Source organism: Rhinolophus ferrumequinum, chromosome X (genome assembly GCF_004115265.2).
Source record: "Rhinolophus ferrumequinum isolate MPI-CBG mRhiFer1 chromosome X, mRhiFer1_v1.p, whole genome shotgun sequence".
In the NCBI taxonomy this organism is placed as follows: Eukaryota; Metazoa; Chordata; class Mammalia; order Chiroptera; family Rhinolophidae; genus Rhinolophus; species Rhinolophus ferrumequinum.
In genome coordinates this window covers 92086005-92113142 of record NC_046284.1, presented here as the reverse complement: position 1 = coordinate 92113142, position 27138 = coordinate 92086005, and the positions used below count along the sequence as shown (strand labels likewise).

The window sequence follows — 27138 nt, the reverse complement described above, 5'->3', positions numbered from 1 at the left end:
ATGACGTGCATGTTTTTATGCTTGATGTTGTCCCAGAGGTCTCTTGAACTATCCTCACTTTTTCATTCTTTTCTTTCAGCTGTTCCAATTGGGTGTTTCCTGCAACCTTGGCTTTCAAATCACTGTTTCGATACTCTGCTTTATCTAGTCTGCTGGTCATTCCTCCTAGTACATTCTTCATTTCAGTTATTGTATTCTTCAATTCTGAGTGGTTGTTTTTTATGGTTTCTATGTCCTTTTTCATGCTTACTATCTCTTTTTTGAAGATCTCACTGGGTTCATCTATTCTTCCTCTAAGTTCATTGAGCATCTTTACAACTATTATTTTTTACTTCATATCTGCTATGATTCTTGCCTCTAATTTGTTTAGTTCTTTTTCTGGGGTTCTCTCCTGTTCTTTCATTTGGAACATATTTCTTTGTTTCCTCATTTTGGCTGCCTCTCTGTGTTTATTTCTATGTATTAGGTAGATCTGCTACATCTTCCAGTCTTCACTGGGCAGCCTTATGTAGTAGGTGTCCTTCTGGGGTCCTGTAGTGCAGTCTCCCTGGTCACCTGTGCTAAGTGCTCCTGGAGTGTCCCTTGTTAAGTGTTTTGTGTGCCCTAACTGATAGTTTCTATTTGGTGAGGTATCATTCTCATACTTCTGCCTTAGTATTTTAGGCATGGTTTCCTTTATTTCTTTGAACACATTTAAAATCGCTGATTTAAACTATTTTTCTAATAAGTCCAACATCTGGGACTGTTCAGCGACAGTTACTATTGGTTGTTTCCCACCCCCGAACCCCCACTAATGAGCCACTATTTCTTGTTTACTTGCATATCATATAACTTTCTCTTGAAGACTAGACATTTTAAATAACGTGTCAACTCTGGAAATCAGAATTCTGCTCCTCCAGGATTTGTTGTTATTTCTTGCTGTTTATTTTTGTTCCTGTGTACTTTTTTAGTGAGGTTTTGGAACCAATTGTTAAAGTATGAATTCTTTGTTGTTTGTGGCCACTAATTCTCTGCTTGGTTAGCTTAGTCTTAGTTCATGGGCTCTGTGTGTGTGGCACACCTTCAACTCTAAGTCAGGGAGTTGACAACGCTTCCTTAGCATTCAATTCCTGGTTGCACAGTCTGAAAGTCAGCCAGAGTTGACTGCTTAAGGTCTTTTCATGTTTTTTGTGAGCATGTGTACAATCCTACACATGTGCATTTGCTTTCTTGATTCCCATAAGTACGTTGTAGCTTTTCAGTGTCCCTATAAACACCTCATTACCCAGCTTCTATTTTTAAACTTTTCAGTTAGCTTTTTGTTTGCCCCAATTGTTATCTACTGCCTCAGGTGTGAAGTACAATAACAGCCTCTAAAAATTTTCAACAAATTCCCTTGGAATAAAGGTTTTTTTGCATCAGGTAATCTTAAGTCAGGCCAAATAAAGACTAGCCTTACAAGTGGATATCTTCTAGGAAGCTACCAGAAAGGTCAAATAATGACATGAGGCTTTGAAGGAGTTCCATCTCTGTTCTGCCTTCTCTGGAGGCAGCCATGCTCCAGGTTTTCACCATGATTGTGACCTGTCCGTTTTCAAGGTTACTGTGGAGCTGGAGAGAGGGGAATAGGAATAGGCTAAGTTAAAATGCCACAAAGCTCACTGTTCTTACTGATAATCAGCTTTCTTTCTTGAATAAATTCTTCTTGGATAGCTGCTTTTGGTTAATTTCTAGGGTTCTGAAAAAGTTGATTATGACAATCTTTGCCAGTTTTCCCCTGTTTTTATGGAGATGAGAACTGTTGAAGGTCCTTATTCTTCCAATTTTGCTGACATCATCTGCTATCTGGGACCTTTAAAATGAGCTATTCTTGGAGACTAAGCAAACTAGAACATCATTTATAGTCTTCCTAGAAGACAATTTATATTCCAAAATAAAAACTAATTTTGAAATTTTAAAATTAAGAATTGAGTAAAGAATTGAGTCCCTTCAAGATCTCAGAAGTCTGTCAATTCAGTTTCCATCTCTATACATCTTCCTTAAATTTCCTTATAACAATTTGTCTGAATTAATTTTGATACCTATTTTTAAAACAAAAAAGTCAAATTTAATTAGTGGCTCAGCAGAGTAAGAGATAAAATGTGTTTAATTAAATGTTTAAGATAATAATCAAGGAATTTCATTAATGGGAGTTGTGTATGTAAGTACAAAAATATCCCCCAATCAGAAATAATATCCTAATATAAATCAACCACATTTCATTTAATAGACACTTATTCATTTCATGTTTGTAAGCATCAATTTCACTTTTTCATACATGTGAAAAATGTAGTTCTCAACCATTTAGGAGTAATACAGCTTTGTAAGAATTTGACAAAAGCTATAGACTCTCTTCCTGGAAAAATGAACATACATATATAATTCTGCTTACAATTTAAGGGGTTCTTCGATATTCTGCAATCTGTAAGAACCCCTACTGAACAAAGAATTATGATTTTAATGGGAAAAATAGAGAACAGGTATTTAAATAATTACATCTCATCTTCAGTAGAGCAATGGGAATTTAAAATACAAAAACATATATAAGTGGTCTCCAACTAATGTATACATTCCATTTCAAAAGCTAATTTGCACATTGTGTATTCAGAATTTATTACATGTTTTTCTTAAAAAACCAATGTTAGAAGCAATGGTTGGAGACTGTTAAACTGTAAGTCTCTTAAGAGTAGGTGCTCTTTTTATTTGTCTTTGTATTATAATGACCTATCCAAATAAACAGGATATGTTAGGCTCCCAAGTGACCCTCTACAAAACTTATTTTAGTCAATAATGTATTTAAATGGAAATGCACTAAGAAAACAAGAAAAAATTTTGAGGCAATGACAAAGATCAAATAAACCACAAAGACAAAAGTAAAATGAAAAATTAGAGAAGGAAAGAATATAGAATAAAATACATTTTAAATTATCTTTTGATTGAGACACAGTCTTAATTAGAATAGAATGTAATGGTAAATACAATTATTTCTAGATATTCCTATTTGAACTTATGTATTCATTTTTGCTGTGTTAAATTTCACTTTAAAATATGTTTCTTCATGGTATAGTATCGCCTATACTTAGCCATGAGTTAGGTCATTTTTGGACCCTAGCAATTTGTAAATGGACTGGAAGGGCAAAGGGGATAAAATGTTTTGCTTGTAGTGACTAGAAAAGAGTTGAAAGAAGTTGGGAGTGGGAGATACTGTTCAAAGAGGTTTTATATAATGAAATAATTTATTATCTTATATATAATATATCTTATATTAAATGTGTCCAAATTAGAATAAAGTAAGCTAGTGTGAACATGAATAGTGGAAGATATGGTAACTCTATTGCAAAAAAAAAAAAAGAAGAAGAAAAGAAAGAAAAGATAGAGATGATATTTTGATTCTACTTCTTGGTCATTGTGAGTCATTATGCTAAACAAGATGGGAAAGTTACATTTTGGTGCCGTAAATATCAAGGACAAATTGCACGTTTTCATTTGAATAACACTGAACTCTGATGAAAATCAGACAAAGTCATGAGTAATATACAGAAGTCAACTGGAAATCATTTAATATCTATAGGTTGTGGCCCTACCACACAGGGTCAATGGAAAATCCTGGCCTTGTCTTCAGAACAGGACTTGAAGACATTTATATAGCTACATTAATGAAGGAGCGAGCTACAATTTCCCATATATTATATTAGGTAAAGATAAGATTTAAATTAAGAGACATGGACTATATGCCAATCCCTTCTTTTTTTTCCTTCTAAGTTTGGTGTTTGACTCTCTGACTAGGTGACAATCAAAACAGGTTCAGCCCGGCAGTCTGGTCTATAGCTCCAGAGAACCCTTGCTGAAGAAATCTATCAATAAACAACCTCAGGCAGCTGAGAAAGTAATTAATTTTCTCTCTGAAAATTCTCTTTAGCCTGCAGAGAATCAAAATTAGGTATAATGCTGAACTAAATCAATATAAGTATATTGAGTAATTGATTTAGACTTATGATTTTAAACTAGAATCTTACTAAGTTCATCAACAGTATCAGAACATTTAAGAGAAATAAAGATTAAACACATCTATAAGTTTAATAAATTGGGTATATGCAAAATTATCTCAATACTGAAGAAGGTTTTATTTATCAGTTGACAACCGCGGTATAGAAAATCAAATACAGCATAATAAACTTAAATGCAGTTAAAAAGTTTTAAGAAATATAATTTAGTTGTAAAAACCTGCTTAGACGTAAATTTTAAATTCTGCTAAATTTATAAAATAGTTTTTATGCAAAAGTAATAATAGCCAATTCCAGAATAGGAAACCATAAAATATAAAATCTCTAAATCTAACCATAAGATTTTAAAGATAAGGGCACTAAAAAAAAATCAATTAGTGATTCTTTATGAGTAACAACCTCCAAGAATCTTTTATAATCATATATGAATAATAACTCAAAGGGTTATAAAAGTATTTAAAAGTAACGATCCTGAAAAGAGATCTGTAGGAACAGATTAACTTGGAGCTCATACTATGTGGACTTTTACTTCCCAAAGTAAGGTAACTGGATAAAATATAAATAGGCTACTCTGCTTTAGCTTCCCTAATTTAAACGATCAACTGCATTGCTCTTGGGATTAAAAAGGAAAGGACTAAAGCAGGATATGTCTTCTACTGGACTGTGAAAAAGTCTAAAGTTAGAAGACAGGCTAATTAGAAAAATTAATATAATAATTGTGCCACGTGAAGTGTGAGCATATGTGAATCATGGCTCTATGAAACTATGGGCTTAAAAACTGTAAAAAGTAAATAACTAATATGATTACACACTGTTTATAAATATTCATATATAAATATTATCACCCATATCAATGTTTTGAAACAAAACTTTAAGTCCTGCAAGTCCTAACAGTACTAATCTTTCAAATTTTCACATATATACCATAAGTGACTTACGCGAAAGCATCATGTGATATACGAGTCTTTCAAAGCCAAACGTGATATATGAGTATGACTCTTTCAGTTCTACTAGATCATATTCCTAAAGGTAGTAAGTTAGGTACCTGAAGAAAATTCATCTTAGTATCTTTTGATTCTGCAATTATCATATCTTTGCCATTATTTCCCCTCCCACCCTTCTCATCCCATGTCCCATACCATAGGACTCAAAATTAGACTCTAAAATATCTATGTTCTGATTTCACTATCTACCTAGTCAAAAAACATAGGCCTATAACCAATCCTAGATGACTTTATAACCCTATAAATCACTCTGGCTATCTTTCAAACACTATGTTCTAGAATTCTGACATACCAGAATGGAGTTTAAACTGTCTCCACCCACTTCCCACTACATTACACCCTCCGCTTCCCCACCCCCAGATGAAGGTTAGGTTGATAAATGGATTTGGGAGATGAAATAAAGCCAGACATCAAATAACTTACTTGAAATCCATCTCTTACCTTCTGTACTTAACCCTGGACTTGATGTGAACTTGGCTACATCAACAATTTTTACAGCGAATTGTTGCCCAGTTTCCCTGTTGATACATCGTCGTACAACACTGAAGGGACCCCTAAAAAAAAAAAAAAAAAAAAGCCAAGTTTAATTCATTGATTTTCTTAAGTTTCCATTTCCCTTCAACATGTTACTAATATTTCACTGTCTACTTTAGCTATAGCTTTCAAAATCAAATTTAAGTAATGTAATTCTGAACATATTTTTCTATAAGTCATAATTTAAAGTTATTAAAAAAGAAAAACAGAAAACAAATTTGCATTTCAAAATCACTTTTAAAAATTCGAAATAGTATTCTTATATTCAAGGCAAATAATCTTTATAATATTCTATCTATATTATGAACATCTTATCAGACTTCTAAAAACATTGTTAAATTTATTTTTGTGGCCCATGTGGGGATCAAACCGGCAACCTTGGTGTTATTATTACTAGCACCACGCTCTAAACAACTGAGCTAACCGACCACATGAACATCTTAAATAAAAGAAGTTGTCAATCATTGGCAATATACATGGCTTTTATATTTTGAACTAGAAACTTAAGTTATTCTTGACCACTTCCTCTTATTGCACCCACCACTTTTCTAATCTTCACTAACAAGTCCTATTAAGTTTATCTCAAATATCTCTTAATCCTGTCTACTTATATCCATGGCTCACACCCTAGTCTAAGCTACTACCATTTTCTACCTGATCTGAAAAATTTGTTTGTCCTATTCATTCTTGCAGTGATGTTTTACAAATGAAAATCTGGTATTATGTTTCTGCTTAAAACTCCAGAGAGAGAAGGTATGTGCAATACATACAGTTAATCAAGAACTAAAATATATAAATCATTCCTAAGTAAAATAAAAGAAAATGTACTTTAATAAAATCTGGGCAAAATACCTGAATAGGCACTTGACAAAGAGAAAGTCCTGCATGATTTGGTCTCTAACAAGCTCTTCAGTCCCATGAGAAGTCACAGAGAAATCCTTCATCCTCCTTAAACTTCAAATCAGAATTGTTCTAAACTGCCACAGGAAAGGAAGTAATTTCTACCAGCAAAGCACCACTGGTCCAGTCAATTGCTTACCCAGTCCTCTCCTCAATCTGAACTTGTGGCTCTCAATACAGGCCACACAATTGAATTAACTAGGATGACTGGTGAAACACCAATGCTCAGGCCCAGGCATTAAATCCCACACATATGCATGCATGCACACACTGTTCCTTGTGATTAATAGTTATCAAATACGTATCCAAACTAAAGATAATAAAAAAATAGATTTGTTCATGCTTGAACAGACTACTGAACAATACAGAATGCAATAGCAATGTATTATAGTAGTTTATTTGAAGGTTAGTATGGTTTAAGGCACTAAAGACACACATGTATGTGTACACATGTGTGTATTTTCCCCCTCCTCAGGAAAAGAACAGAATGAAACAAAACATTTGCTTTTACAGGTAAAAACAATACACCTAGATACATGTTGTCAAACAGCAGATAAAGGTTCTCCATTTATACTAGGATACTTATGATACTGCTTGCCTTAAAGTATAAGTTTGTCCTTTTTCTTTCAACTAGAGGACAAGCAAAAGAATATAATCTAACCCAGACTTAAACATTTCTCTGAGATCATATAAATTAGTTGATTTCACCATGCTATCATCAGGACATCAATTACACCAGAGCTTCAAATCTCTTCTCCTGAAGCAATCTAACAAAGCTAAACCGGAAGGAAAAGAAATGGGAATAATATACCTTTCAGAACTCTATAGAAAGAGGAACTTTTTGATAATCACTCAAAACTATTCAAAGATTTTTCTCTGTGAGAAGACAATATAACAAAGTGAGACAGGACTCCCACAAATGTTTTCACTCTCAATCTGGGAGGTCTTACTTGTGATCACTTATCCTAACAATAGCAATTTCAAGAAAAGCTTAATGTAGTTGGTTTCTGTCCACACATAAACCCTTGGGACTCTGTATAGATTTGTATAGTATGCTTCAATTCACTACATCTTTTTGGAAACTTTCCAAGATTTGTATGTGGGGTTATTTGTGGTCAATCGAATCAATTTTTTACTTTTTCCTGTTTGAACAAAGGTGAGGAAGAAAGCATAGCTTTTCCCTCCACCCTTTTAATAATAGTAAAGTGAAGAAAGCCAGGGAGAAGGGAGTGAAAAGGGAATACTAAGACAAAAAAAAACAAACGTATTTAAATCTGGGAATAAAAATAGAATCAAATCCCCAATTCTTTAGGCTAATTTTATAATGGGAGGCAAAGAAAATGAGGTTAGCTATGAATTATTGAGGACCCAAAGAGAGGTCACAGGGAAAGCATTTTCAAGAGTCTTCGGTCCTTCAATGACAGCCAGGGGGTTAGCAAAGGTGAACCAAATTTAGTACACTAAAAAGATACTGAAATATACTTTAAGTTTTTGTATGATTCAATCCATCAACTAGAAACTCAATGGAAACTGATAAACATTTAAATGAGTATATAGTGTCTACAATTTTAGCAGGACTCGGTTTAAGGAGCAGCAAAAATTCAGAAGGCCCAGGTTTCAGTCTCGCCTAAACTTCTTTTTGAAGCTGACATTTCATGCTTAAATTCTTTTGTCTGTGGTACCATCAATTCTTGAGTATTTATGTGGGGGGAAATATTGATAGAGATAGTTGTAAGCCATCATGATAAACTACTATCTTTCTTATGTTTCCAAAAATTCTGGCCAAGGAATTAATCAAAATGGAATAAGATAATTGATGGCATTTCAGATTTGATGAAATATATGTTCTTTATCCAACTCTAAGAATACCGAATATTGACTATGATTGTGACACAAGTTTCTACTTGAGGTGGCTGCTTGCAGAATTCTGTTTTTAAGTAAAAGGTCAATTAAACCCAAAATATGTTACAAGTGAATAGAGCTATAACACCTCTAAGGTTTTGAAAAGAATGCAGCTTTGTCTTTATTCAGACACAGAGTAATCTTTAGTTTTCATTTATGTGAAGGAAGGTTAAGTCTAGTAAATGAACAATTCTGATACCAAAAGTAAATATATCAAAAAGGTGACTAGGATTAAAAAAATTATGCTAGAATGTAGTATGTTGGTTTCCAGGTAATAGGATAGATATAGCACAATGCATCTAATTTATTTTCCTCCCCAAATCCCACTAAAACAATACCAAGGCACTTTTTTAAGGACTAGGAGAATGAGAGACAACAACAATAATAATCAAATTGGGGAAGTAAAAAAAGCAGATGGAGTAACGGTAACTGGCTTAGCATACCTGGGAAGACTGAACTGTAAAGAGAAAAGAAGGAAAGTTCAGAACTAAACCCATTTACACTACAGAATCCTCAAGAAACATGTGAACAGGTAGCAGTAGATAACTCTGGAACTAGAGGGAGAGGGTGGGGCTACAACAACAAGGTTTGAATGAAATCTATTAGAGAAGCAGTTAGAGTCCTAGAGCCCCTCCTTACCCCATGCCACTGGGTAACTGCCCTATCCTCAGCCTCACAGAGGTCCATTCTCTAGAGAGGGTATAACATGGGGTCTTAGAATGGTGACACAAAGCAGTTGAAGAAGTGGGTACTATACGGATAGCAAGAGGATTATGTGATCACACACAAAATGAATGCAGACAGTCCCAGCCCCTTTCCCCTTTAATAGGGGGGAATATTAGAAGCTAGATCTTTATCTTTCAGGCAGGAGAGGAAAGATATTCTATTGAATATCCAACCATCCCAGAAGCAAAGACCTAAAGATAATGACAGGAAGTCCTTCAAATTGTTCAACCAGATTATCTTCACTTGAAACCCAAAGTCAGCAAGTTCTGCCTGCAAGTTCAGAGCTCTCAGTCAGCTTTCAGTTCCTGTACTGCAGCTTTTCAATCTTGGCACTAGTGACATTTTGGGCTAGATAGTGCTTTGTTGTGTGAGGATATCCTGTGCTTTGCAGGATGCTTAACAGCACCCCCAGCCTCTACCTGCTAGATGCCAGTAGTACTCCCTCACCCAGTTTTGACAACCAAAAATATCTCCAGACATTGTCAAATGTCCCCTGGGGGGCAAAAGTGCCCTGATCAATAACAACTGTCCTATTCCCAATCATGAGTAGACAGACAAACTCCCGAAGGCATCTGGAGAAGTTTCCAATTTGGAAGACAGAGAGCAAAACAGCAACTAAGAGCAACTTAGAAGAAACAAAGAAGAAGAAAACTTCAAACTACCATTAATATCCTCAGAAAGATACTATAACTATGAAACCAAACCAGAACTTTCAGAAAACAAAACAAAAAAGGCTTTTGAAAAATGAACACATGAAGAAACTTAAAACTCAATAGAAAGGCTGGCAGATAAAGTTGAGGAAATTTCCCAGAAAGTAGAGCAAAAGAACAAAGAAAATGGAGGGAAGGAATTCAAAGGAATAATCTAACAAAATTTCCCAGAATTTAGATCCTGAGTTGCCCAAATTGAAAGGACCCACCAAATACTCAGCAAAATAGATAACAGACCCATGTCTAAACATGCCACTGTGAAATTTAAGAACACTGTGGGTCAGAAGATTTTCAAATTTTCAGAAGTTGGGGTAAGGGTGCTCTGGGAGGGCAGGATGATATTGTTCACACACAATGGATTGGGGACCAGAACGGCTTCCAATCTCTCAATGGCAACACTGAAGAAGCAAGAAGACACTAGAGCAACACCTTTAGAACCATGAGGGAAAATTCTTTCTAACCTTTAATTCTATACTCAGCAGAAAAATCAATAATCATAAAGACATTTGCAGACCTGAAAGAGCTCAAACACAGTTTCTGAAGAAATTATAGGATGTATTTGCCAAAACAAGAGAGTAGACCAGTAAATGGGATTACAAGGGACAGCAAATAGGAGATCCCACACAGAAGACACATAAAGGGAACGAACCCTTGGGAGTACAAGGGAGGGAGACCTCAGGCTGACAGCAATGTATCGGGCAGAGGTTAACCAGCCTAGACTGAGAGCTGCCCCAGATTCCCACACTGGTCACCTTTTTAACCTGAAAACAGAAGGACCAGGTGAGCCAGGACCAGGTTCTTCTGTTTTGCTTTTACTGACCAGGGGCTGATGAGATTCTTGCTCTTTTCTGAAGCCTGAATCAGCAGAGGACTTTCATTTCACTCCACCGCAGTGTTCTCCTTTGGCCTACTCCTGAGAGCTGTAGGCAGGTCTCGGGCAGCCAAAGAGCAGGAAATGCAGAGCAGCACATGCCCTGACCGCATTCCTGCAGGACGTTCAATACCCAGTCCCGCACTATAGTACCAACATCCCGCCTGTGAAGAGCCCAGTGTCCTGGGATTTACCTGGAGCGTTGCCAACAGACTTCCCAGCAGAGGCTCCTATATGCTCTCAGGATATCTGAAGCCAGACTATGAATAAGAGTTTCTGTTCAGGTTCCTTCTCCTGAAAGTCTTTATACAATAGAGGTAATACTGCCCTCTCCTTACACAGCTAAGTTTGCACTTGCTACTCAGTTTTTAAAGAATAAGCAATACACTGTTCAGAGATACATACATAGGTGGTAAAGTTATTTTAAAATGCAAAAGGAATGATTACTTCAAAAGCCAGGGTAGTAGTTATGGGGGTGGGGTGGGTGGTTGTGATTGGGAAAGGGCACACAGGGGCTTTGAAAGGTACTAGTAATATTCTATTCTTAACATGGATGGTAGACTCATGAGTTTTTATTTTATTATTCTTTAAAATATATACATACACACACACACACACACACACACTTTATACACTCCTCCAATACATCTATTTTCCAGTTAAAAATAACGTTTTTAATGGCTGACGGGTACATTCCCAAGATCTCACTAATCAAAGGAGGTCTTAAGTTTTACACATATCTGTATAATACAAATTATTTTAAGTAACTTGATAAATATAAATAAAAAATAATGTTTGTATCTCAAACCTAATGAAGTCAACATGAATTATGTAAATGGCAATTTTACATCTGACTGAACTAAATTTAAAATAATACTTTAAGTTGTTACACATAAACTTTGGGGTGACAACTATAAGAGATTTACAAACAAAACACATTATGTCTCAGGAAATTTGATAAATGGGGTGAACTTCCTGTCTATATCACAGTCCTAAAAGTTTCATTATATTTATAATGAATTGTGCAATGTACCACAACAGATGTAGGAAAACTGAACAAGAACAACCAATTAACAAAAGTAAAGAAAAGGGGGATATTGAAGACTAAAAACAAATTCGCCCGTGCGCGCGCGCGCGCGCGCACACACACACACACACAGAGTTGATATACAGTCAATCCTCATCATTTGCAGATTAAATGTCTGCGAATTCCCTTACTAAAATTTATTTGTAACCCATAATCAATACTCACAGCACTTTCATAGTCATTGGCAGATGTGTGCAGAGCAGTGAAAAATTTGAGTCACCTGACGTGCTCATCACCAGCTAACGTTGAACAAGGTGAAACTGCCTACTTGTTTCAGCTCTCCAGCTGTAAACAAGTCTCCCTTTTTTGCCATCTATTTAGTGTATTTTTCGCATTTTGTGCTCTTTATTGGTGATTTCACTGTTTAAAATGTCCCCCAAGTACTATATCAAACTTAAAAGCTTCTGCACACCAAAGAAACCACCGACAAAATAAAGAGGCAACCAACTGAATGGGAGAAGATTTTTGCAAACAGTGCCTCCGATAAGGGGCTAATACCCCAAATATACAAGGAACTCATGAAACTCAACAACAACAAAAAAAACAACCCGATTGAAAAATGGGCAGAGGACCTGAAGAGACATTTCTCCAAAGAGGACATACAAATGGCAAATAGACATATGAAAAAATGCTCAACATCACTAATCATCAGAGAAATGCAAATAAAAACCACAATGAGATATCATCTCACCCCAGTCAGAATGGCTATCATCAACAAGACAAATAGTAACAAGTGTTGGAGAGGCTGTGGAGAAAAAGGAACCCTCATATACTGTTGGTGGAATGCAGATTGGTGCAGCCGCTTTGGAAGGTGTGTGGAGTTCCTCAAAAAATTATGAATAGAATTACCATATGACCCAGCAATCCCTCTCCTGGGTATCTACCCCAAAAATCTGAAAACACCTACACATAAAGACACGTGTGCTCCAATGTTCATTGCAGCTTTGTTTACGGTGGCCGAGACATGGAAACAACCAAAATGTCCTTTGATAGATGAATGTATAAAGAAGTTGTGGTATATATACACAATGGAATATTATTCGGCGGTAAGAAAAGATGATATAGGAACATTTGTGACAACGTGGATGGATCTTGAGAGTATAATGCTAAGCGAAATAAGTCAGACAGGAAAAGCAGAGAACCAGATGATTTCACTGATATGTGGTATATAAACCAAAAACAACAAAAGAACAAGACAAACAAATGAGAAACAAAACCTCATAGACACAGACAATAGTTTAGTGGTTACCAGAGGGTAGGGGGGGTGGGGGGTGGGAGATGAGGGTAAGGGGGATCAAATATATGGTGATGGAAGGAGAACTGACTCTGGGTGGTGAACACACAATGGGATTTATAGATGATGTAATACAGAATTGTACACCCGAAATCTATGTAACTTTACTAATAATTGTCACCCCAATAAACTTTAATTAAAAAAAATGGCCCCCAAGTGTAGTGCTGAAGTGCTGTCTAGTGTTCCTAAACAAAAGGCTGTGATGTACCTTATGGAGAAAATATATATGTGTTAGATAAGTTTTAGTCAGGCATGAATTATAGGGCCGTTGACCATCAGTTCAATGTTAACAAATCAATGATATATATGAAATAAGGTGTCTTTAAACAGAAATGCACATAAAACAGGTTATATATTTGAAGAAGATGTTGACTGGTTGAAGAAAATGTGACTAGAGGCTCATAGGAACCTAACCCTGTATTTCCCCCTCGGAGCAATGGTTCAATATTCACTCACTTAGGATTTGTGGAAACTTTATAGAACATAACTACTGCAAATAATGAGTATCAACTGTGTGTGTGTATGTGTGTGTGTATACACACACTCACATATATACATGTATATGTGTATTTATATTATGTAATATGTATTAGGTTGGTGCAAAAGTAATTGAAGTTTAAAGGGTTAAAATAATTGCAAAAACCACAATTACTTTTGCGACCAACCTAATATTTATAATGTGTAATATTATATACATTTATATTAGAATATAAACTCAGTGAGCACCCAATATATGTTAGGCCCTCAATAAATATTTGGTGAATGATGTATCAAAAATAACAAACTAGGAATAAACAAGCCACTGATAAATTTATCATAGCACACAATTCTACATAAGTAGATAAAATTTTGAGAAATCATGGTACTTCTAGATATTTTTCTACCCATTTACTAAATCTCTATCTTCCTACTACTTTCTGTACAGTTCTGACGTTAGGAATTGAGGGAAATAGGTGGTGTGTTGGTAAAAAGGAAACAAAGCAAAAATATAATGGTAATAATGACATTAGCAGTGTAAGAATAAAATCTTGAAAACTATACTCTATAGACACATAAATGTATATAAAAAGATACCTAATAAAGATAATGATGGTCTTTATTCTTATTTCATCAACACTTAATTTAGCCATTGCCACTAAAGGAGAGCTTACTCATGTCATTCTATCAATAAACCCTTTCCTTATCTTCCTGTTGCTTTGTGGTAGTGATAGGAAGACAGAGATGTTGTTCTGACACATTTTTTCCCCCTCTGTAATGCTTCTGGTACCCACCTCCACCTCCAACACACATACCTACACACACATACCAAGCTGGGTACTTTAGGTACAGTAACTAAACCAAAGGAAAAGAGTTTGTCTAATCATTACTGCTAAAGAAATACACATGAAGTAGAAAATTATTAACATCAAAGTGTCAGGAACTGTTGCCTAAATGTTAACAATAAAAGACCTGACAGAAGAATTAAACTCAGTACAATTCCGATTGTTCCTTGAAAATAGAAAGGGGAGGCTTATTTGAAAAAGTTGGCATGGATCTCCAATAGGGTAACAACACATCTGGCTCAACTGTCAAAGCTGATACTTCAGAGTTTTAAGATTAGCATTTACTAACTCAGTACTTGCAGTGGCATAATTAGTACCTCTGTCAAACCTTGATACTTCAGTGAAAAGTTTAGTAGACATTGCTTTAGATTTTATGTAGCACACCATCCTCTGGTCTGAGTCTACATATGATACATTCACCATTTACTACTTGTCTGAGAGGACTGCAGAGCATACACAGCAGTCTCTCTACTGATCCAAGAGTTCTGGAAAACTTGGCTCTGTGTGTTTGAAGGGATGGGTGTTGGTTAGAGCCAAGTAGAGGGATACAGACTCTAGGTCTCTGTCAGCTCATACATGATGGAGCATGAATTAAGGAGTGCTAAGTGGGAATATTTTTGTAACAGATAAAAAAAAGTAGAGTAGACATAGGAGGAAAGAAATTAAAAACATATGAAGGAGTGTAAGATAAATATATCCCAAAGTAAGAACTCTGACTTGGTTGCTCACGTTTAGGCCTTTTTAGCTAAATATATAAAGAACTCAGAAATATTGACACACTGACATTAAAAAACTTCTATTGACACTTTATCCCGTTCGTTTACCTCATTTTACCCAATGGAAAAAGACCAAAAATACAAAGAACAACAACAACAACAAAGATTAATACAGCATTCATGCCCTCAGAAAACTCCCAATCTAATAGACTGCTTTTGGTATAGATACTTAACTTTAGTATACTGTTATAGAACAAAGTAATGAAACACAATACTAAGAGTTTATTATCTGTGGATAGGAAAGTGGTCAGAGGAGGCCCCTATGAAACAGGGACACCAAGGAGGGCTTAGAAAGATAAAGAGTTTTTCAGGCCAACAAGGGAAAAGGGAGGATTCCACAAATAACGGGTAGTACGTGCAACAGCCTAGAGCCAAGTCAAAGCACAAGTGTGTGCTGATACTATAAGCAGTTTGGTATTGCTAACATGAAAAAATGGAGGATTAGAAGTAGCTGGAAAAGGAGAAAGGGGGCCAGAGATCATTGTTGCAAAAGAGTGGAGGATGGGTTGAAAAGTGGGTGGGGGCCAGTCAGAAAGTTATTACATTACTCCAAACAAGAGATGATAAAGACCTAAACCCACACAGTAGAGGCAACTAAGAGATACTTAAGAAAACAAACTGACAAGAAAACAGAGTAAATGATTAGCTAGGGGGTGGTTAGGGTGAGTTTAAAGAATGACTTAACAGATAAAGTTCAAGGAAGGGGTCAACATGTAGATGAAGACAACTTCAATTACCATTTACAAGATATGTACCAAGCATGCTGCTAAGAGCTCTACCACACACACACACACACACACACACACACACACACACACACAGTGCCAAAAAAATGTATACAGATTTTAAGAAAGAAAAAAACTGTATTAAAATTATAACACTCAATATATACCGATAATAAAAGATGAACACAAGTCATGTTTGACTCCTGCAGTTACAAGAGGTGCTCAAAGTGGTTACCATCAGCATCCAGACACTTCTGATTACGAATGAACTACTGCTAGAGCAACGTTGACCAAAGTGTCCACTTGTATACATTTATTTGGCACCCCTGGTATATACAGGGTATATATATTCCCTCATTATTTATCGTAATTTACCATTATTTATTATAATAGCTAATATACTATTAGTTCTACTTTATAAATTAGGAAACTGAGGCTAGGACAGGTTGCCTATGGCCAGACAGTACTGAATGGTACAGTCAGGACTGGAGCCTAGGCATACTGAACTCTAAAATCTAAGTTCTCACTTTCCATACTCCCTAGGAAGCGTGAGTGAACAGGAGGCAACTGAAACTATTGATGTGAATGAGAGGACTAAAGAGTACAGACCGAAAAGGACAGAGGACAGAGCCCCAGAAAAAAATGAACATACCCCCCAATCCCTCCCAAAGGAATTGCTGGAAACATCCCCCTAGAAAGAAGAAAGAAGCGCTAAAGGCAGGTTCTTAGAACACAGTATCTTGCAGAAATACAGACATGAAGACCAAGTGCTTAGCAGGGTCTACCTTAGACAAGAACAAAGAGGTTCCTCCCCATTCCTTTCAAGGTCAGCACTAGAGAAATGTAATTTTCACTTTTAAATTAAGAGCTACACATTCACATTTTGTTATTTTCGAAATGTGGGACTATATATCAGAAATTGGCCCAATGGAAATGGTTAGTAGAGAAACAACTCTTTAGAAACTCACTCCTGCCCTTTTCTACTAGTATTCATGAACTTAATTATTTATAAATAGTACTAACATTATCACAATTGTCAAATTGTATGTGCATCATCTACTCTTTATAAACTGCAACTAATAATTATGGAAGTCTAGCAGTATGAAATTACATTGTAAATCTTATTTATAAAATGAATGTGGTCTGTTAATGTCACTAACACAGATTGTTTTCCAAATGTTACACCATCCTATCATAGCACTGTGACCTGCCATTAATTACAACTCTGCATCTAAGAGGAGGAGGGGAAATTAATATTTGAGCTCGGAATTTTCCGTCTTCATTAACAGATTTTTTTCAATAATACTTCTGTAGAATACTGTTAATCCCATCCCATTCAGAACCATGTTTCATGGATCTCCATAAAAAGTTAGACCTACTTCTGAATTTAATAAAATTAAATGGTCTAATTAAATAAGTTAGTGAAAGAAATCTCAAAGCAAGCAATACCCCTTTCTCTATTATTCATTTTAGTTGCATCAGGATTATGCAAAATTTATACAGTAGCACAGAAACAAAAATAATTAGCTAACACTCTAAATTGGAGTTTCCCAAATTGATATCTTGTGGAGTCCTTAAAGAATAAAAGTTTCTCTGTCAAGTAAACTTGGGAAACATCATATAAAATACCTACTCCCCACCTCCACCCCATATTCACGTTGCACATTAGCAGCCAAGTCTTGTAGTTCAGAAACAAGCATCTCCTCCACCACACTCTACTCTCATCGCCCACCAGCACCTATTAATCTTTAGTGTTTCCTGAAAAACGCTTTTGAACATAATCTAAATTTTAATATTTATAATAACCAAAAAATACAAATTATTTAGTTGTAATGGCTATGAATCATTTAGATTTTAAACAACTTTTTTCCTGAAATAATATTCTCCCCCAAACATGGTATATAAATTGTTGTTTAAATTTTTACAGATATGGGAGTAATTCAATTGTTTGCTTCGTGAAGGATGGAAAAGATTTAACTATGCAATTTAAATATCTATTCATTAATACTCCCCAAAGTAATTTACTTTTTACAATTGTTAATATAAGCCTATTTAGCAGGCAATAATGCAACCTCTGGTCTTTTAACCAAAAAACAGTTAACAAAAAGGCACAGCACACAAAGGAAATACATATTTACACCCAATTACCCAGCTCGGTGCAGGGCAGCAGAAAATAGGTTTTGAATCGTAATTGTAGTAATCAGTTTCTAGGTCTACAGAAGCAAAGTAGATGATCTGGAAAATAACCTCTTTATTGGAAAAAAATCAGAAAATAAGAGTATAAAATAAGTGGATATAACTGTTTAAGCAAGATAGTAAAATTGACTATTCAAACAGTTGGGGAATTTTTCACATTAGGTAAGAAACCCAAGTTTCTGTATGTTACATAGAGTATGCAAATTAGTGATGCTCACTTTTGACCAGTTTCCCAAGGACGAATCGACATTTCAGTGCTCATGTAAGGTCTTCATTTTAAACAGTAAGGCACACTATAGAGCATGGAGGACAAGAAGAAAACGGGCCATCATATACCTCAACATGTCTGAAACTGAACTCCTGATCTCCCACCTCCCTATCTCAGTTGAAGGCCAACTCCATATCTCCTTCCAGTTGCTTAGCCAATAAATATGGTGCCATCCTAGATCCCTTTCTTTCTTTCACATTCCAATTCCAATTCATTAGGAAATGCTCTTGGCTTTTTTTTTGCTGAGATCTTCTATGTTTTCATTTGTTTTAAGAAAATTTGTAACCGGTTGTTGAAGTAATTTTTTGACAAATGATTTAAAACTCTTGTGAGATAATTCCAATGTCTGACTCGACTCGGGATTGGCTTCAGTTGAATGTCTTCTCTCTGGTGCTTGGTATGATGAGTGCTTTTCAATTGGATCCTGGATATTCTGGTCATTGTTAGGGGACTCTTGATCATGCGATCATCTATTTTAGCAGGCAGTTGCCCTGTTTAGGTTTAATGTGTAAGTTCTAAACTACTTTTGTGGGCGTCAGTTCCAAGACAGTTTCATTTTCTGAGCCCTTACAATGCTATTTTGGTCTACTTCATTCTTCCGGTGCTGCTGGGGGCTCCCAGTCAATCCTTGCTGATGCCATCTGCAGGGACAAAAGGTGTTTCCTGGGGCCACTTGCTATCCCTGGGCAACTTTGAGAATGAGAGGGTCAGAAGCTACAGGGCCTGGGTCTCCTTCTACATGGTGTGGCATGCAGGGAGACACATGGCTACTGCTGCTGCTCCTACTGACACCACCACCACCACCACTGTCTGCAGATCAGACTCCTACCGGGGCTGGATGTGGACCAGAGGTTGGCATTGCCTGGCCTTTGCTCTTGTTGTTGCCGTTGGTAGACCAGACAACTGGAGCCTGGGTTGCGGCATGGTCACATGAAATGGTCAGGTCTTTACTGCTACTGGCAGATCAAACTACCCACCAGGGCCCAGGTTGTGAAGCAAGGGCTGGGATGCCCAGGTGCTCTGCTGTTCCTGCTGGGGATGTGGGCAGATCAGACTGCCCACCGGGCCCCTGGTGTGGAGTCTGACTAGGTTTCTGTTGGGCTTTCCCTCTCCCGGTCTTCTGACCCGAGAAAGCAGGCTTTTGTTTTTGTTTTCTATGCCCTTTGGTGGTTTTGGTTGTAGGTCTCTCTGGCACCCAGTCCAGGAGTAAACAGAAGGTAAAAAGAAAACCCAGTGAACTCACCACATGGTCATTCCTCAAGTGCTGAGGTTCTGACACTTCTTATTTCCAATTTTCAGAGTCCTTTTATTGCTGCCAGTTGAATAATTTCCAGGCCATTTAGTTGTATTTGTAGGAGAGGGGCAGGGATAAGTGAGTCTACAGCACCTTGTCCTAGAAATGGAAGTCTGTGCATTTTCAACGTCTTTCATTCTGGCTAGCGTTAGGAGTCTATTCTAGTCAATACTAGGGAACAAGCTACAGTTATTTTATATCCAATGTATCCAGTTAAAAATAGCCATTAAACTTATTAGGTCCATAATAAAATTTTCCATGACTCCTGGCTCAGAATTTTAGGATCTCAAACAAGTAATTGATATTTCTCAACCTTTTGGGGTTTGACTAACACCAAACTAGCCAAAGTATACTAGAAAAGGGGTGCCTTTCTTTTGTCCCACATGTGTGTATGCACACATAAACATGCATATACATTCACTCACTCACTCACCTTGACAGCCTACCCGAGTCTAAAAAAAGATCCAAAATACCAGTATCTACTTAGCATATTTCAGTCATGGCACATTGTCTGGGAAATGGTGTTTTAAATAACAGTCTCATTATTTGGTCTTACATATTACAGAAAGTGAAGATAATTAGGGGTTATAGTATCTACATAAATATGGTTATGCATAACTGAAAGTCAGCTTTTTAACAAAGGATATACTGGTTTACGAGTTCTTTGAGGGCAGGGATGTTCTCTTATCCATCCTGCATCTCTAGCATGTAGAACTATGCCTGACATGCTAGTGAAGATGCAAGTAAATGTTTTCTGGATGGACAAATGGACAGATAAATCCATTTTAGGATGCACACACATGGGTTTCATCTTTAAGACACATTATATTTCAGTTAATCTAAACTTACAGCTCTTTAATAGCTTTTATAGCTCTTTAATCTATTGGAAGAGAGTTTCACATATCTAATAGAAATAAATTTAATTTCTCAATGTCAATTACTGAAAGGTAGACAAAAGTTGTAAAAATCATGCAACATGTTAATTTTTTTTAACACTTCTTCAAAAATAAATTCTTTTGTTTTACTAGAGATGCTGACTGCCAACTCGAAATCCTTTTAATGCTACCACAATTAAAACTCAAAAAGCAGACTTTTACTTTTAACATGTACTAACATCTGCTCTTAAACACTTTTTGATGATTTAAAACAGGCCTTGTAAATTTGAGGTATTTTACAAAAATAGTACTTTGTAACGGCAGAGAACTAAACATAGCTCCTAACATTCAGAAAACTTTTCAACCTAAAGTTGATAAAATGAGCTGTGACAATGATTGTCTCAACATTAACTCAATCTTTCTGCTTATTTTAATGTTTAAACAGTTTACTAAACCAAATTTCGGTTTGTATGATCTGGCAAGATTAAATATAACCCTCAATCACTACAATATGTGACCACTACAAGATGTAACCAAATGGAAATAAACTACTTATTTTATCCACATGATCCCTGTTTTATTTTGGTAAAATTACAACTACATAAACTCATTCAAGACTTAGAAGACAAAGAAACTTCACGGTTCCTAATTAATGGTGGATTGAAGACTGACAATTTTAAGCACAAGCTTGAGTCAGTAAATAAACATAGGATGAGATCACAAAATTAGAAACATTTTAACCAATGACTACTAACCAATTCATAAAAACATCAATACATATGCAATTACTATTTCTTATCCTTTAACCAAACCCTTTATTTTATATGAACCAATAGGAAAAAAGAACTACGGAATGAAACATGAAGAACATCTAGCATAGATACAAAACAGATGGGTTGGGATCATATAAAAGAAAAAGATGTTTTTTCTTCTTCCTTTTTTTATTAGTTTCAGGTGTACAAAACAACATAACGATTAGGCATTTACAACCCTCACAAAGTGATGTCTACTACCCCTCTGACATCACACAGCTATTACAATACATTGACTATATTCCCTATGTTGTACTTTACATCCCGTGAAAATATACATATATATTGGCCATCTGTATGTCCTCTTTGGAGAAATGTCTATTCAGGTCCTCTGCCCATTTGATAACTGGATGGTTTGTTTTTTGATGTTGAGTTGTATGAGATTTTTAATCAATTATGGGTATTAAGCCCTTCTCACATGTCTCATTGACAAATGTCTTCTCCCATTCAGCAGGTCTTTTTGTTTTGTTGATGGTTTCCTTTGGTGTGTGAAAACTTTTTAGTTTGATGTAGTCCCATTTCTTTATTTTTTCTTTTGTTTCCCTTGCCCAAGGAGATATATCAATAAAATATTAGCAAGGGTAATGTCTGAGAGTTTACTTCCTATATTTTCTTCTAGGAGTTTTATGGTTTTGGGTGTTACATTTAAGCCTTTAATTCATTTTGAGTTTATTCTTGTATATGGAGTAAGAAGGCGGTCCACTTTCATTTTTTGGTATGTATCTGTCCAGTTTTCCCATCACCATTTATTGAATAGACTGTCTTTACCCTACTGTATATTGTTGCCTCGTTTGTCATGGATTAAACAGCCAAGTAGGCATGAGTTTCTTTCTCAGCTCTCTATTCTGTTCAACTGATCTATGTGCCTCTTTTTATGCCAATGCCATGCTGTTTGATTGCTGTGGCTATTCGGGGTCTTTTATAGTTCCATATAAATTTTAGGATTATTTGTTCTAGTTCTGTGAAAAATGCCATTGGTATTTAGATAGGGATTGCATTGAATCTATAGATTGTTTTGAGCAGTATGAACGTTTTAACTATATTAATTCTTCCTATCCATGAGCATGGTATATGTTTCCATTTATTTGTATCTTCTTTAATTTCTCTCTTCAATGTCTTATAATTTTCTGAGTATAGGTCTTTTACTTACTTGGTTAATTTTATTCCTAGTTATTTTATTTTTTTGTTGTTGCAATTGTAGATGGGATTGTTTTCTTAATTTCTTTTTCTGATAGTTCATTATTGGCGTATAAAAATGCAACTGATTTCTGAATATTAATTTTGTATCCTACTACTTTACTAAATTCATTTATCAGTTCTAATAGCTTTTCGGTAGAATCCTTGGGGTTCTCTAATTATAGTATCATGTCATCTGCAAATAATCACAGTTTGACTTCTTCTTTTCCTATTTGGATGTCTTTTATTTCTTTTTCTTGTGTGACTGCTACGGCTAGGACTTCCAGTACTAGGTTACACAAAAGTGGTGAAAGTGGACATCCTTGTCTTGTTCCTGATCTTAAGAATGCTTCAACTTTTTCCCATTGAATATGATATAAGCTGTGGGTTTGTCATATATGGCCTTCATTCTGTTGAGGTATATTCCCTCTATTCCCACTTTGCTGAGAGGTTTTATCATAAATCAATGCTGAATTTTTTCATATGCTTTTTCTGCATCTACTGATATAAGCATATGATTTTTATATTTCATTTTGATTATGTGGTATATCACATTAATTGATTTGCAGATATTGAAACAACCTTATATACCAGGAATAAATCCCACTTGATTGTGGTGTTTAAGATCTTTTTAATGAATTGCTGAGTTTGGTTTGCTAATATTAATATTTTGTTGAGGATTTTTGTATGTATCTTTATTAGGGATATCGGCCTATAGTTTTCTTTTTTCGTAACGTCTTTGTCTGGTTTTGGAATCAGCGTAATGGAGGCCTTGTAAAATGAGCTTGGGAGAGTTCCCACCTCTTGAATTTTTTGGAATAGTTTGAGAAGAATAGGTGTTAATTCTTTTTTGAATGTTTGGTAAAATTCAGCTCTGAAGCTATCTGATCCAGGACTTTTGTTTGTTGGGAGCTTGTTGATTACTGATTCAATTTCATTAGTAGTAATTGGTTGGTTCAGATTTTCTGTTTCTTCTTGATTCAGTCTTGGAAGATTGTAAGCTTCTAGTTTATCCATTTCTTCCAGATTGTCTAATTTGCTGGCTAGAGCTAGGATTTTAACATAAAATCTGCCTGGCTGTAATGTCTACTGGCTTTCCACTATCCATGCTGTATCCTGTGCAAGCCATTATTGCCAAGAATAAGGAAAAGTGAATTTAGAAGGTAAAGACTCAGCAAATGATCAGTAGGTGCCATTAGACACATTAAACACATTCAATAAGCATATGACTGACTGAGGATTCAAAGAGATTTTATGATCAAAGACCAGCTACAGAATAAGACCCATGGAACTGGGTTTATAGGCTAGATTGAGAAGCCAGTTTAATCACTTTCTACAGGTATACCTCCTGTCACCTTTTTGGTCTTCCTCTTGCCTTGCTTTGGTATGTAATATTTCTTTTCTTTCTTCTTGTCATTCTGAGAATGCCCAAGAAATCTTAGGTTTTTAAATCTGTAGATAACACTCTCTTTTCCTGTCTCATTCCCATGCTCTAAGCTAAAATGTTTTGATTCTGCTCCTTGTATGCTGGATGATATTCCCCAAACAACAAAAATATAAAGTCTAAAAACAGGAAAGTTGAACTAACTTCTCCAGGCACAATAGTTTTGAGAAATTCTTATGTAATACCTAATTCTGTCAAGCCAGCCATACTACACCCAGAGAAAAGACATATCACTGTCACTATACTAGAAGTACTCTGAAAACCTACAACTGGACTACTATCGAACTGAGTCTTTTGTCTTACGGGTAGAAGTGGTATTGGGGGAGAGGGCACACTCTCTAATTGAAGAAAAATAAGAATGAACCCTATCGGCTAAATTAGATTTTTTGTTTTTTATTATCGTTGCACAATACATTATCACACATTTAACAGCTTAAAACAATACCCATTCATGGTATCAGTTTCTATAGGTGTCCAGATGATTCACGTAAGTTCTCTGCTTAGGGTCTCACAGGCTGCAATCAAGGTGTTAGCAGGGCTAGGCTCTTATCTAGAGGCTGTGGGAAATAATCCACTTCCAAGCTCATTCAGGTTGTTGGCAGACTTCAGTTCCTTAGAGCTATAGGACTAAAGGTCCACTTCCCTCCTGGCCATTAGCCAGGCTCAGAGCTCCTAGAGCCTTCCTGCATTCCTCGTCAGGCAGCCCCCATCCATCTTCAAGCCAGCAACGGAGAATCTCTCTTGCATCAAATCCCTCTCACAATCTGTATTTCTTCCTTTACAATATCTCCTTTATATTGGCCCTTTTCACTTAAATAAAATTTTAAAAACTGTACCACTTTCATTAACAGACAACAGTTATCACCTTACCATAAATAGATGGTGACCTTAAAAGTAAATAGAACTAAAATAACAGCACTATAAAATTCTAGGTAGGTACTGTTGCTTTCCTTGTAAATGCTGTGAGCTTGAGGACTACTCTCACCTGGAAGAAAAAAAAGAGGCTATGTTGATTGTTAATGTTATATTAAAACCAAACAGACTTTCTCAAAGTTATTAATCAGAAAAACTGAAAGAAGACTATAGAGAATTCTTCCTGTTAATTACCGTTTACTTAAGGATATGTTGGGGTATCACCTAAAATCATTTAGCCTACCAAAATATCTGTCTCACATTTTAGGAAATACTACTTTCAGCCCTGGTCAGAAATTTGGACTGAAACAGAAGTGCCATAGGGTTTCCCTAGAGGACTTTGAATACTGTATCACAGTAAAATCAGTTAAGAAACAAACGAACAAAAAGACCATAATCAGACTAAACCTAAAAAGAATGTGGTTAGTGAACTGCTCCAAATTCAGACAGACAGACACACACACACACACACACACACACACACACACCTTGGAGCTTCTAAAGACACAGTGACCCATGCACATCTATTCCTACATTGCTGCCATTTCTAGTCTCCTTGAAAGCAATAGTATTCTATCTTGCTCAGACTGCATTCTTTTATGAATTCTTAAAGGAGAAATTATGGCGTACGTAACAGAGCTGGGCAACAGGATCAATTAGGTTGGGGTCAATGAACTACAGGGCACAAGCCAAATTCAGACTGCCGCCTGTTTCAGTAAATAGTTTTATTGGAATACAGACTCACGCATTCATACACGTACTGTCTACAACTGCTTTTTTGCTACACCAGTAGAGCTAAGTGGTTGTGACAGAAACTTTACGGCCTGCAAAGACTAAAATATTTATTTTCTAGCAATTTATAGAAATAGGTTGCCCACCCCTCACTTAGATGTTCCCTAGTGTTGATCTCAATCACATAACATGTTCAGAGTGGAGGTTTCAGATTATCCTAAATGACTGTGTTTCTTTCCTCTTCAATTCTGTTATGGGTAAATTCAGCATGTTGATTCTAGTTAGAATAAAGAAGTATACTTGATACTGGGTTATCAGAGTCTAGATCTCATGAAATATCATTACCTATATTTCTCTAGCTTTTTAAAAATATTTTATTCACATCTTAACCAAGAGATGATTGTAAATAGAAAGTCAGAGCACCTCTTATGATACCACTCTTTAAAAAAAGAGTTTATTGGAGGATGTCATCAAAATGGCGGGTGAGGTGAGCCTCTGTAAATCTCCCCTGGAATTCACAAAAAATTGAACAACTATAACTCCACAAAGGACAACCTACACAGCAGACAGGCAAGACAAAGAGTCTTACTACTGAATTCACCTAAAGATGGGTGAATCGCGCGAGCGGGGGAGGAGGGAAGGGAGAAGTGCGGAGACGGAGCCCCGCGAGCGGGCGCAGGACGCAGACCTGGCTCACTGCTCCAAGCTCGCTGCGTCCCGGAGCTACCGCAGCTGCGGGAGAGGGAAGGACTTGGACTGCTAGGGCTCCGCTTATGGCCCACAGGGCTGACGGGGCAGCATATAACACGGCTGAACCCAACGCTCATGGCAGAAACCTCGGAGCAAAGACTGAGGGAAGAAGGCTGAAAACGGTGGTTTAAGCCCTCACTGCCGGGCAGAGAACAGAAGCCTTAGGCACTGAGACTAGCCGCCCCCTCCCTACCCTCCCAGAGCTCGCCCCGAACCCACCTGCCCGGTGCTAGAAGCGGAACAATAGCAGTGTCAGATCAAAAGAACAGAATACTTGATGTTCTGGGAACTGTGGACCACAGACACAGATTCGCAGACCAACGAGTTCCGGCAAAGAGGAAGGAGCTGTGGAAGCAGCACCGGCTGTGATGGTGGTCGCCGCCATCACTCTAGGCCACCTCTCACAACTCACCCAGTCCCTGTCCCCACCTATCTGGGCGGATCCCTGCAGGAGTAAACAGAACTGCTGAAATACACGGACTCTGAATCTGGTGCAGGAAGAGTTTTGGAACTTCAAAAGCTCTCCGCCTACCCACACGGACACGGCACCCTGTGACCCAGGCGAACTAATAACAGAGGAGAAGCCCATCTCCCAGGGAATCCCCCCATTGTGTGAGAAGCTGGAATAGTGCAGAGAAAACCTAGCACTACTGCGTGAGAGAGAAAAAAAGGCTCCGGTTGGAGAGAAAATAAAACATTCTACCAACAAGTACTGGAAAACAAAAGAAAGACCTCTTCCTATGAACCTGTTGCAGAAGCCACTCCTGTAGATGTCTAGGAAGAGAAATAATAAGTCAGTAATTGCA

The 27138-nt window shown here is 36.6% G+C and overlaps 1 protein-coding gene across 14 annotated transcripts in view; it reads right to left on the bottom strand.

Annotated features, from left to right (window-relative positions):
* The window catches only part of CASK (calcium/calmodulin dependent serine protein kinase), a 392568-nt gene that overhangs the window by 307788 nt on the left and 57642 nt on the right, over positions 1-27138 (bottom strand). For 8 of the 14 annotated variants that reach the window (XM_033104288.1, XM_033104309.1, XM_033104220.1 and 5 more), the window contains exon 2: positions 5468-5580. In XM_033104288.1, the coding sequence (XP_032960179.1) occupies positions 5468-5580 (113 nt within the window). Of the gene's footprint in view, positions 1-5449; positions 5581-27138 lie in introns of all 14 variants that reach the window. The other 6 variants (XM_033104205.1, XM_033104214.1, XM_033104254.1 and 3 more) reach the window with 1 other exon arrangement.